General features: G+C 39.9%; 1 protein-coding gene across 13 annotated transcripts in view; it reads left to right on the top strand.

Annotated features, from left to right (window-relative positions):
* NCOR2 (nuclear receptor corepressor 2) overlaps positions 1-12,720 on the top strand; it is a 1,388,857-nt gene that overhangs the window by 743,491 nt on the left and 632,646 nt on the right. For all 13 annotated transcript variants that reach the window (XM_078667637.1, XM_078667632.1, XM_078667640.1 and 10 more), the window contains exon 12: positions 12,354-12,532. In XM_078667637.1, coding sequence (XP_078523763.1) covers positions 12,354-12,532 — 179 coding nt within the window. The remainder of the gene's footprint in view (positions 1-12,353; positions 12,533-12,720) is intronic.

Here is a 12,720-nt window from a genome sequence, read left to right as displayed (position 1 = left end):
TATACCTTCCACATTAATTACTGACAATGGGGTACAATTCACCTCTGAGGAAATGCAGAAGTTTCTGAAAAATTCAGGCATAAGGCATGAAACCACAGCCCTCTATTGCCCGAAAGCCAATGGCCTGGTGGAGAGAGCAAACAGGGTCATTAAAGAAAATATCCAGCTGGCTGCCATCAATGGACATGACGTAGAAAACTCTTTGAGGGAATGTCTGTGGGCTTATCACACATCACCCAATAGAGTAACTGGGGTCTCTCCTTTTGGGTCCTTACGTGGAAGGGAACCATGTACCAAGTTAAATCCCAGTTGGTTAAAGGGTGGTGATGTCAGGGAAGTAGATTGGGAGGAGGCAGGAGAGAAGGTCAGACAACATCAGACCAAGTACAAACAGCGGTATGATCAAAAACATGGAGTGAAGGTCCAAAAGTGGGAGGTGGGAGACCTGGCGCAAGCCAAAAGGAACACCAAGTCGGGAACCACTCTCAGCAAGTTTCACTCTCCTAGTAAGATTGTTAAAGTATTGAAAAATGTGGTACAGTTTGAAAATGGTCAATGGTGGAGTTTTGACAACATTGTAAATGTGAAACCATAACCTGTTTGCTAGGTGCTCCTGCTGTTCCCCCGCTGGCACTGTCCAGCCTACCAGTTGCCACTCTGCTTCCTGTTTTAAGAGTTGTTTGTCCTCATTATAAGGAAGGGAGATGTGTTATAATCAGCCTGTTGGTACAATCTGTCCACCCCTACTCCCTGCCCCTGTTGGATTCTCCCATCCTGAAGCTCCCCGTGGAATGTTGGTGTGTTCTCTAGTGAGGAGAGTGGATGGTCGATTAAACTAGCATCTTCCTAACTTCTGAGTCCTGTCATTCTTTTGGAATTCCAACAGTAGGATATGTTATATACATTATCTGCAGCATTAGTATCACAGTTCTCCATTGGACGGACCACAGCTGCGTTCACTTTTTCTACAAAAAGACCACAACCCACAACCATCCTCAACCTACTCTGCGAAGAAATTGGAACAAAATCACCATTGACCAGATCTCCTCATCGCTTCTTCAAAACCCCCCTGCCCACTGTTCGAACCCCAACCAAGCAGCCATTAACCTCACTCAATGGCTAACCAACAGTGCCGACAACCTAGCACCTCTGAAAAAACGTCAAATCAAACTAGGCAGCAAAAACGCTCCCTGGTTCAACGATGATCTTAAGAAATCCAAGAAACTCTGTCGCTCCCTTGAGAAGGCCTGGAAAAAAGACCCAAACAACAGCACCAGGGACGCCTTCAAAAACGCCACCCGCATACACCACCAACTGATCCGGACCGCCAAGAAAGCCGCATTCAAAGACCGACTAGACAACAACGCCCACAACAGCAAGGAATTATTCAACATCGTCAAAGAATTTACCAACCCCTCAACCAACTCCAACGACATCACTCCCTCTCAAACCCTTTGCGACTCCCTAGCCTCATTCTTCCACAACAAAATCGCAGACATCCACAACAGCTTCAACAACCAACCCGGAGACCAACCCACCCATCCTTCTGCCGGACCTTTACCCCCCTTGAACATCCTTAATGACTGGAACCCAATCTCCACTGAGGACACCACCCGCCTGATGAACTCCATCCACTCAGGATCCCCCACAGACCCATGCCCCCACCACATCTTCAACAAAGCAGACTCCATCATAGCACCACACCTCCGAGACGTCATCAACTGCTCCCTCAACACTGCCACCTTCCCGGAAAGCTGGAAACACGCCGAACTCAGCGCACTTCTGAAAAAACCCACAGCTGACCCCACCGAACTCAAAAACTACCGCCCCATCTCGCTCCTTCCATTCCCGGCCAAAGTCATCGAGAAAGCTGTCAACAACCAGCTCGCCGCCTTCCTCGAAACCAACAAATCCCTCGACTCCTCACAGTCCGGCTTCCGAGCAAAACACAGCACTGAGACCGCACTCATCGCAGCAACAGACGACATTCGAACTCTACTGGACAATGGAGACACAGTCGCCCTCATCCTCCTTGACCTCTCCGCAGCCTTCGACACAGTCTGTCATAGCACCCTGCTACAACGCCTCAGAAACATCGGAATCCAAGGAAAAGCACTGGAATGGATCACCTCATTCCTTACCGGAAGAACTCAGAGAGTCCGCCTTCCACCATTCAAGTCAGAGGCCACTGAAGTCATTTGCGGCGTGCCACAAGGATCTTCACTAAGCCCCACCCTCTTCAACGTATACATGAGCCCCCTCGCGACCATCGCACGCCAACACAACCTCAACTTCATCTCCTACGCTGATGACACTCAACTGATCCTCTCACTCACCAATGACCCGAACACCGCCAAAACCAACCTACACGAAGGAATGAAAGAAGTAGCCGAGTGGATGAAGCACAGCCGTCTGAAACTGAACTCAGACAAAACAGAAGTCCTTATCTTGGGTACCTCCCCCTCCGCCTGGGATGACTCTTGGTGGCCAGAGGCCCTTGGAAAAGCACCCATCCCGACGGACCACGCACGGAACCTGGGCGTCATCCTGGACTCCTCACTCTCAATGAACAGACAAGTCAACGCCGTTTCATCATCTTGCTTCAACATTCTTCGCATGCTCAAAAAAACATTTAGCTGGATCCCCACCGAAACTAGAAAAACGGTCACCCACGCACTGGTCACGAGCCGCCTGGACTACGGAAACACCCTATACGCCGGTACCACCGCAAAACTTCAGAAAAACTCCAACGCATCCAGAACGCATCAGCACGACTCATACTAGACATCCCGCATAAAGACCACATTTCTAGTCACCTGAAAAACCTCCACTGGCTCCCCGTTAATAAGAGGATAACATTCCGCCTCCTAACCCACGCTCACAAAGCACTTTACGAACTTGGACCCGAATGCCTCAACACACGACTTTCCTTCTACACCCCCTCCCGCCAGCTACGCTCCTCCAACCAAGCCCTTGCTGCTGTACCTCGCATCAACAAAACCACCATGGGAGGAAGATCCTTCTCCTACCTGGCAGCTAAAACCTGGAACTCACTTCCCACTCACCTTCGCCTCACTCAGAACCACCTAGCATTCAGAAAGCAACTTAAAACTTGGATATTCGACAAGTAATTCCCCCCCCCCCCACCCTTCTTCAAGCGCCTTGAGACCCTCTGGGTATGTAGCGCGCTATATAAATTACTCACTTACTTACTTACTTTACGTCTGTCAGAAGGGGGTCCCATCACTTATAAATGGCAGGTCATGTAATGAAGGAGGCGCCCAGGCAGACCAGTTCTACGTACTCTTTTAGATTGATGGAATTATATCATTAATTTTCTTTGATACCTCTAAACGAAATGTGGTAATATATATATTCGGTTCATTAGTTAAGTTCATTCAGTTCCTGGGAAGCTTTGGCATTTCCAGCATGTCTATCTGGAGTGATGCACAAGCCATGTCCAGAACTATACTATTCGAGTGTAGTACTTTGCAGATCTCGTTTACGATTACAACTATTGTGTATCCCTGGGCGAGTAACTCTTTTTCGATTGACAGCCAGATTAGTATGTGTCGACTTGTTTGGAGTAGGAACTAATAAGCTCATTGCAGAGTCAAATATACTCATTGATCATTATAGAAGGGAGCTTGATTCATGCTTCCTAGGGGCAGTCTCTGTTTTAATAAACATATCCATATTTTTTTGTGGCTAAGCTCTATTTTTCTGGGAGATGTTGGGCTCTGCATTTACATCTCTTTACGCATATCAAATGCTGTGTATGTGAAAAGGACAAATGTTTCAAGAAAATGGATGAAAACTGAACATGAGCCCTTATATCTTTTTGCTTCAGATCTGTGTCCAAATCCTCTTTTTTACAATTCTGGGCAGATATCCCAGCCAGTGGACAGAGGAACCATTTGTTAGAGTTACATAACCTGACTGATACTCATGTGCTTAGCCCACCATTGCAAACTTCATCAAAGCATCAGGCAGTTTCTTATTTTTTAAAATGCAAATGTATTTATCTCAAGCCCTTATGCCGTGTTTGTCTCATGCTCTTATTAGATTGTGAGTCTATCTGATCGATGATTTAAAAGCTGAGGTTCCATGTATTTCTTTGTTTTTACTATAAACTTTTTTATATCATTGTCCTATTAGATCACGTCTTCAATATATATATATATATATTTTTATATATATATATATATATATATATATATATATATATATATATATATATATATATATGTGTATGTGTTTATATATATATGTGTGTATGTGTTTATATATATATGTGTGTATGTGTTTATATATATATATGTGTGTGTGTGTATATGCGTTTATATACATATATATATATAGATGATGTAATGTCTGCCTCCTTAGGTCTTAATTGTGTGTTCATCTTGTGACGATATCGTGAATTTTTCAATGCCTTACCAGACACAGTGTCTTTGTAGATACTGCCTTAGATACAAGATTGTATAGTGGGCTTATGAGATCATGCTTTTCTCATGGATTTTATTAGATTTTACTTTATTTCACAGTCTTATAAGATTGTCGTTCTAGCATATCCCAAGATAAGTTTGCTTCTCACTGTCTTATTAGTTCTTGACTATATCACACAATCACCCAAGATCAATTATTTTTGTGTTCTTAATTAGACATTGATTATCTTGCTTTCCTATTAGGTATCAAAGTCACATTAAATCACATCTTCATCGCAGTAGTTTATATAATGTTATCTTCCCCAGGTCTTATGTGGTTTCTTTAACTCACAGATACATTGTGTGGCTTTTTCTGTGTTTTATTAGACTAAGATTATTTTCCAGCCATGCTTTGTTTAATGTCCTTAGTAGTTTGCATCCTATCCGCTGTTCTTGTTAGATCATATTTCTGGCTCCCTCTGCTCAGTATGGCTTTAAAGAATGCCTTAATCACAGTGTTGTCTCGTGATCTTACGAGATCATGGTATTTAATAACATTATGCTTTATTTCATTTACAAGCTTGCTTGAGGAGCCAACTAATCAAGATTATTGCATCAATTACTACATCTATACGTTATTTATTAAGATCATCACATATATTTAAATTTTAATTCATGTCACTCAATGATGTCTAAAAGTTACAATCATGTAAGTCAACATAAACACAAGTATTCTATAGTATTTCTTATGTACATCAAAGGCTAAAGTTAATGTCACAACTGTTCGATCAATAGCTAAAATTAATTCCCCAGTAGTTCATTACTGAACAATTAAACCCCAACCAACATGTCTTGCTGTGATCTAACCTCTTCTTCTAGGCTGCAAAGAAATGTACATTGAACAATAAGTAGCATTTAATAGTCATAAAAACAACACTACTCTTGCAAAATTATTCAATAAGACATCAATCTAGAATTTAATCATCCGTGTTTTTCTCATTGCAACAAAATTGCTAAAATCCTTAACAAAATTGGAAACCTATTATTTCTCATTCAGACCAATGGTTACATATGGTTCAATGAACAGATTCATGTATCCATTAGAGTTTTGATTAAATAAAAGTTTTGTGTATATTCAGGAGAAGTTACAACTAGAGCAAACCCTGTCATCATGAATCGCTCATTATTGATTTCAATTCTCTGACTTTAATAATAATGTTGTGTATAGCAAATGATGGGACCAATCCTGCATTTATTTATTTTCATTTCAAAGATAATAATTGAATAAATAATTTCTAAAATATTACCTGTATATTTATCAGTGAACTACATGATTATATCAGTATTTAGTATTTATGTGCCCCCAGTCCACACTAACATTGTAATTCTAGAAATCCTAATATTGGAAGTCTAAACTACTGTTATTAAGTGACCAAAGAATGTTTTTACTCTACAAGAACCATATTCTTCTACCCTTAAAATCTACAATGAATTCAATATCTCACCTCAATTCTAATGGCATCCTTCACAAAATGATCAGGAGATGTTATCTGTGAAAAAAGTAGGTGCAAATTCCAAATCCCTTTCGATTAGATTCCATCCAACATTACTTGTCAAATACCTACAAAAAAATATATGATTGCTCAATAATCACAAGCATCTAACCATGTCAACATTCTGAAGTTGCCTATATGCAGTGATTACTAGCCAAAATCATATCTTCTGGTTACTGAATCTGAGTGAATATTCACACATGGACACAATCTCAGTTCAATGGTTTTCTTAAACAAATATCTAAACCCACCTATAAACCAACGTTTAACTATAAATTAAGCAAATAAAAACTAAAATTATGAATCAGGCATTATTGGTTTCCTTTCATCTTCCATTGATTTACAAATATCCCTAAAACACATTTAACCAACTCCTTCAAATATACCTCAAACTTGACATTTTTGTACCTTTTATATGTATACGGGTTCCCCTAAATTGTAGTCCCGTACCCAAAACAATTGTAGCACCATATTGAACTTACAAAATTTAAATTCTCTAAACGGAATACAATACCTTCACATTAATCAAAAATCCCCATCTATTTATTTCATACTCTTATAAAATGATTTATCGCATGTCAGACAATTTCTTATCTCATTGTCTTAATAAAACATGTCTTTATCACAGGCATGTAAATATTATTAAGTAGTGATTTTGTTATGTTCTTGTTAGATTGTCTTTATTTGTGTCAAAATAATTTCTGGTTCTCAAAATTATTGTTTTAACCATTAGTTATATTCCTAATACAAAATGTTGTCTTTGCTGTACTCACAGTGGAAAACAGTTTATTTGTCACTAGGACAATTTCTCATTTTGAAAGGGAAAACTATAGTGGTATTAAAACAAAATTAACAAGAGACTAGATACACGTTAGTTGGGAAATGGCGAATCTCCCTTTGTGCCCGTTTTGTTTTCTTATCAGCTGTTTTTTCCAAAATATCCACTTCTGTCTATTTTTTCTGTTTGACTTTCTTCCTCTTTACCATTCCCCTTGATAATTCTTTTTACACCATCTGTTTCTCTTTGTTCAGAAATAGATTTGTTGATAGATATTCGTGCATCGTACAAAGAAAGGCTTTCTGCAATAATGTAATTGTTAGGTAAAATATGTTCCCGATAAAAGTTGCAAACTGTAAAGATTTCTGTGTAATCGACCACAACTGGAAATAATATTTAATTTATTAAACTATTTAGTGTTTTGCCAAACCAAGCATTTACTGGAATAAAAAACATAATTTTAGAGAGTTTACAAACTTCCTCTGTAGTCTACATAGGCCTTACCCTATGCACCTGGAAGCCTTCAGTTGCAGGTGTGAAATGTGCTGCTATGAGCTTTCACATCTCTGTTATAGTCCACATATTTTTAACAAAGTGGTATGTCAGTGAAACACAATTTTTTTAGAAGAATAAGGTGAGTACTGACACTCTTTTTTAGATAATTTTGGAGCTTGTTTCACAAGTTAACGGTTGAGCGTAGAAGTAGCAAATATCCAAAATGTAATTTATTCTTGCCAGTAGATAGTCTCATCTGTAGTAGGCGGCCTTGGTTTTGCCGCCCCTGATGCCAGGGAACAGTAGTGTTTTGTGGAAGGAAGGAATGTTGGAGAAAGCCCTGTCTCTCTGCTTTCTAGTAAGAACCGGGTAGTTTAACCTGAGACTTAGCGACTGAATAATATACAGGCTTCAATGAAAATAATAAAAATATGTAATAACATTACAAAGATGTTTTAATTGTATCTTGCTAGCTTAATTTCTGATGTTTCCTCCTCTTATTGAAGGGTGTATTGTGTATGCAGCAAAATGTAAACCCACACTACAGTGAACAGAATTGCCGAAAATATTGGTAACCACACAAAAAAAATTCAATTTGATTGCCTTTTTTCCGTGTAAAAAGGTTTTAACAGAGATCATTGTTTTTCTGCAATATTTTATTAGTTTTATTGTAAACATAAAAGCCACATTTGCATTTTCAGACACTATTAAGTTCAGACGACCGCAAATGGCATGCCGCTTCAACGCATCCCCCTTCCCCAGGGTGGACCACTAACCCCCGCTGCCACAAGATCATTGTTTTTACTGAGCATACAGCACAAGAAAAACTGAAGTAGTGACTGTACGTTAACTGTTTACAGTAAAACTAGCACAGCAGTGACCCTTACTAGAGTGTAAGAGATCACTGCTGTGTGGAATGACACATACCTTCTACAAGCCAATTATTTATATTGCAGGGTGTTAGCTGCATTCTCAGACTTGGAGGGAGGAAAGCCTGAATTAGCCTAGGATTTGAACTTGTAAGTTGTACACAGATGTGGGCCACAGATGCCCTAGCCTCCTGGATGTTTGGGAAAGTGTCAGAAGCATCCAGCTTTGCATCTGCAGAGGACTCTTTATCCCTCCGCTGTGGGGATGGGAAAGGAGCCGGCTTTACATGTGAAGCTGGTGGAGAATGAAAGGTAGCACAGCTAGCTGCAGGGATTCCAAGAAAGGGCTTCCCTTCATATGACCAACGCCGCCTGGAGCGTCGTCTTCCTTTTTAGCAAAGAACTTCAACCGAGTGCTTTGTTAGATGCACACTGTAGGTCTTCTCTGGAAAGTGTGATTTTTTTTTTTTTGTGCAAATATTACATTCAGAAAAGAGTTGTGGAAAGGGGTGGCGGCAGGTCCCTCCAGCAGTGAAGTAGAAGGCCGCCTGGATATTCCTTTACCACAGGGGTGTCTAGTATATTGGTTAGGCAAATCAGTACCAGATCTTCAGGATATCCTCTGACTATGTAAATGAATCCTCTAGGATTTATTATTTGTTATGGTATGGGATGTATGACGTTACAACGCATGCTATTACAACGCATGCCTTTACGACGCAGGTTTTGCAATGCAAGTCGTTACAACGACTTGCGTTGGGGGGCGCTGGATAGTGAATAGTTTAATTTACTATTCCAACTCCAGTCCCCGTGGATAGTAGGGAAGGTTTTGGAAACTATTCCCTATCCTAGAGCGCCCCCCAGCGCAAGTCGTTGTAAAAGTTGCGTTGTAATGGTTGCGTCGTAAAGGTACTTCGTTGTAACAGTTGCGTTGTAAAGGATGTTCCCCTATGGGATGTCCTGAAAACCTCACTTGGACGTTGACTGGTGTTGGACATTAACGACCTAACTCTTGTGCAACTCTATTGTGTGGTTTGCACTTCTCACAAATGCTTATGTAAAAAGACAATGTGTTTTTTTAATTTCGCTTTGATTTTGTCAGGGTTTCACTTTATATTTCAGTGACGGTGTTATGATAAGCAAGGAAGGGGCATTGTGTTGGTGTTTATTATTTTTTTACAATGTCCATGATGCCCACTGACGAAATGGTACCTCACTTCTCGTCTTCGAGTATAGTACACAAACTATTTGCGACAGTGATAGATCCTGGCGTGGCCCTAGGTAAGGTGGTGAAGGTGTTTGTGGGTACAGCGGTATCAAAGGAGAAAAGGTTGTAGTCACCCCCTAGTTGAAGTAAAGTCAACTCTATTGGGTGATTTTATAAATAGGTAAAGTATGATTCTCAAAGTCATCTTTGTGTGTTTTTCTTGCAGTAATACAAAGTTCCAGTTGGTGAAAGCTAGAAACTTTATGTAAAAAAAATTCGCAGACAACCAAACTGGCAATTTAACTTTTGAAATTACAAACATTGAGTGTCTTGTCAGCTCATCATTTATCAGTATCCCAAAGTGTTATAGATTTCCATGTTATTATATTTTAGTTTAAAGTGAAAAAAGAACAGCACGTATCTGCAAAGCTCTTCCTATTGTCAGAATCTCGCAGCGGGAATCTATCCGAAATATTTTCTACAGGAAACGCGGATATGGTCCACCCATCTCAATTTGATTATACTCAAATCCTATAACTGAGACATAACGAGTAGGATACCTTACATTGGCGTAGGGTGAATGATGTCCTAATAGCTCACATCTTGAAAGAAACATTCTAGCATGCTTTTCAAGCCGTGCAGGACACTAGGTGATCCCTTTAGTGAGCAGGAATAGGTGAAAAACAATGGTGGTAGAGTTCTACTCACAAAACAGTGTTTGTTTCACACGCCGGATGTCCTTTGTGCCTACCGGAGTAGTATTCCTGGAGGGGGTGGGGTTGAGTTACCATTAGAAGGCTAAGGTTCCCTGAAGTCAACTCTACATGTAGAGTTCTCAATTGCTCGATTAATTTAAGGCTGATGAGAGACATTGGAAAGTCCCTGATTGTCCTAGCCGTCATGCCTGATTCTACAGTATAGAGAGTGTCGATTGACGCCTAGGTCTGACACACAATTTGTATTTATAAAGCCGCAAAGTTGGCAACCTGAAGGCAGCGGCCATTTTTGGCATAATGAATGGATGTTTTAATGTTTTTTCCTGGCAAGTTCTCATCACACAGCTGCCCATTTAAACCAGTTGATATCACTTTTAAAACAAGTTTTTAATTAAGGGGTTTCCGGCAATGTTGCAATTACGAGGACACTGCAGTTTCTGTAGCTACTGAAATGTTGATCATTTTATACGAGTTTCCCATGGAGATAAACAAATCCATCACCAATGTTTAAAGAAGAAAAAAAAAGCTTTCTCCCACATTTTACCGCAATTCAACCTTGGAGTTGTGAGGGATGCGTTGCATACACGGTAAATACCCACAGCCCTAAAGTGGATATAACAATATTTTGGTGTTAAGAAACATTGCATTATAATATGTCATTTAGTGTGCTGGTTCTATTGTTAATAAAATTGTACAGCTGCTACGAATGGGAGAAACTTGGCTCACGAGTAGTGAGTCCGTGCACAAACATGGGATGCCATGTTAATAGTCCTGGATGTATGTTACTCTATAATCTCTGAAAATGTACATCTGTTTTGGATACACTTGTTTTGGATACATTGGTAGCAGTGCCTAATAAAAAACAAGTTACAAAGGAAAAGAACCATAGCATGGTTTATGATGTTACCACACCAAGTATACTGATTTATGAGGACCTTTTGAGCATTGTTTTTTGAGTTTTCGAATTTAGCTATAAGTACTATATATATATAGTGCCCTACGAAGATATCACCTTTCTTATTAACTGTTCCTATTGCAGTAGCTGTCGACTCTGTGCTCATAGCAGATGTGCTGATGACTGTAAAGTTGAATCTACCAGTAGCTCAATGCCTGCTGCTCGAGTCTCCAGCAGTCAAAGGTCTATAACAAAGGCCCTGAGGCAACACAGGTTCCAACACATCATTGCCGATGCTCATTTGTAAATTGCCCAGTACTCCCCCATACCGGAAGTTCCAGTACCTGTGTTACTGGTGCTTCCGGGTTGAGAGAATACTAACGCCTTGTTCCCGCATGAGTCATAATCTGGCCTTTTTTAGGAACTATCACAAAAATAAATAGTATTAATACAAATTAAAGCAATGTTTATTTTTTGTTGTTCTCAAGTAAATGAAGGCAAATAAGTCAAACTAAAATATACCAAAACTAAATACGTTAGCTGAAATAAATATAAATAAATCTGCTGAAATAAATACAGTGGCCAGTTAAAATATATAATATTTAGGCATGGACTCAAATTAATGCCCCGGCAGCTCCATTGTCTTCAGCCGAGCTAACAAATCAAGCTTGCACTTTTTGGTGTATATTTAAGTTTGCTTGGCACAAAGCTGAACAAATCTCATTAGCTTCCATCGTGGTGAAAACCGGAAAGTTTGCAAATGCATTACTGAACATTTATATAGCACTTACAACAGTCTCAATTATTTCCATACATTAATAAACGGTGTGGTAAACCAACTCAGTGGTGTGCTTTTAATCATATTTAGAATGTTATAAAAGTCTGCGCCAGCTGTAAATAGAAGTTGTGACATTCACGTTACATATAGATCTTTGCACATTTTGCTGGTTTGTAGAGAATAAGTAGTGACTTTTTGAGATTAAGGTACTGCATTAAGACTTCACCAAGGTGCCACTTTTTGCGCCCCCCCCCTTTTTTGTGTAGTATTAACTATGGAAAAATTGCAATGACCTCCCCTATGATGACGTCAGAAATAATTTACATGCATGTCTTGAGGGTCGAACTCACTGGTGTCGGCCAATCAAAGATCAGCCATTTTGCCTCCGCTGTTAGCTTGTGACCCTTCTTTCAGAGCGGAAGATGAATTGCTTCCAGGCTCACTAACAAGACAACAGCCTCTTTCAGCATAAATTTATGATGACGGCAACAACAAGAAATGTAATGGGGGTTCCTCAGAAGTCCAGGATTTATTCTCCAGTCCGTCTATGTATTTTTTTTCTCTTTGAGTATAATCACCCCGGTTGATTGGCAAAATGAAGACTGATGCATTTCTCAATTTTGTCCCCCCTACAGAATCTTGAGAAGCAGATGCGGCAGCTGGCGGTCATCCCCCCCATGCTCTTCGATGCCGAACAGCAGCGCATCAAGTTCATCAACATGAACGGTCTGGTGGACGACCCCATGAAGGTGTACAAGGACCGGCAGGTCATGAACATGTGGAGCGAGCAGGAGAAGGACACTTTTCGCGAAAAGTGAGTGATTCTTCAAGCAGTTGCCTTTATTCCTTCAATCTGTGTGAACATTTTGTACATATTTACGTTGAATTTTGCAAAAATTCTAGGTGATTTGTTTAATTTTTATGTTAAGGATTTTTTGGTTGAGGGTTATTTTTTTTTACTTTTTAACCAATGCTTTTCTTCCCCTAAGATCTCTTTAGGAC

The sequence above is a fragment of the Lissotriton helveticus genome, chromosome 11 (assembly GCF_964261635.1).
Source record: "Lissotriton helveticus chromosome 11, aLisHel1.1, whole genome shotgun sequence".
NCBI classification, from domain to species: domain Eukaryota; kingdom Metazoa; phylum Chordata; class Amphibia; order Caudata; family Salamandridae; genus Lissotriton; species Lissotriton helveticus.
The sequence above is the reverse complement of the archived record's forward strand: the minus strand, read 5'-3'. Positions and strand labels throughout refer to the sequence as shown.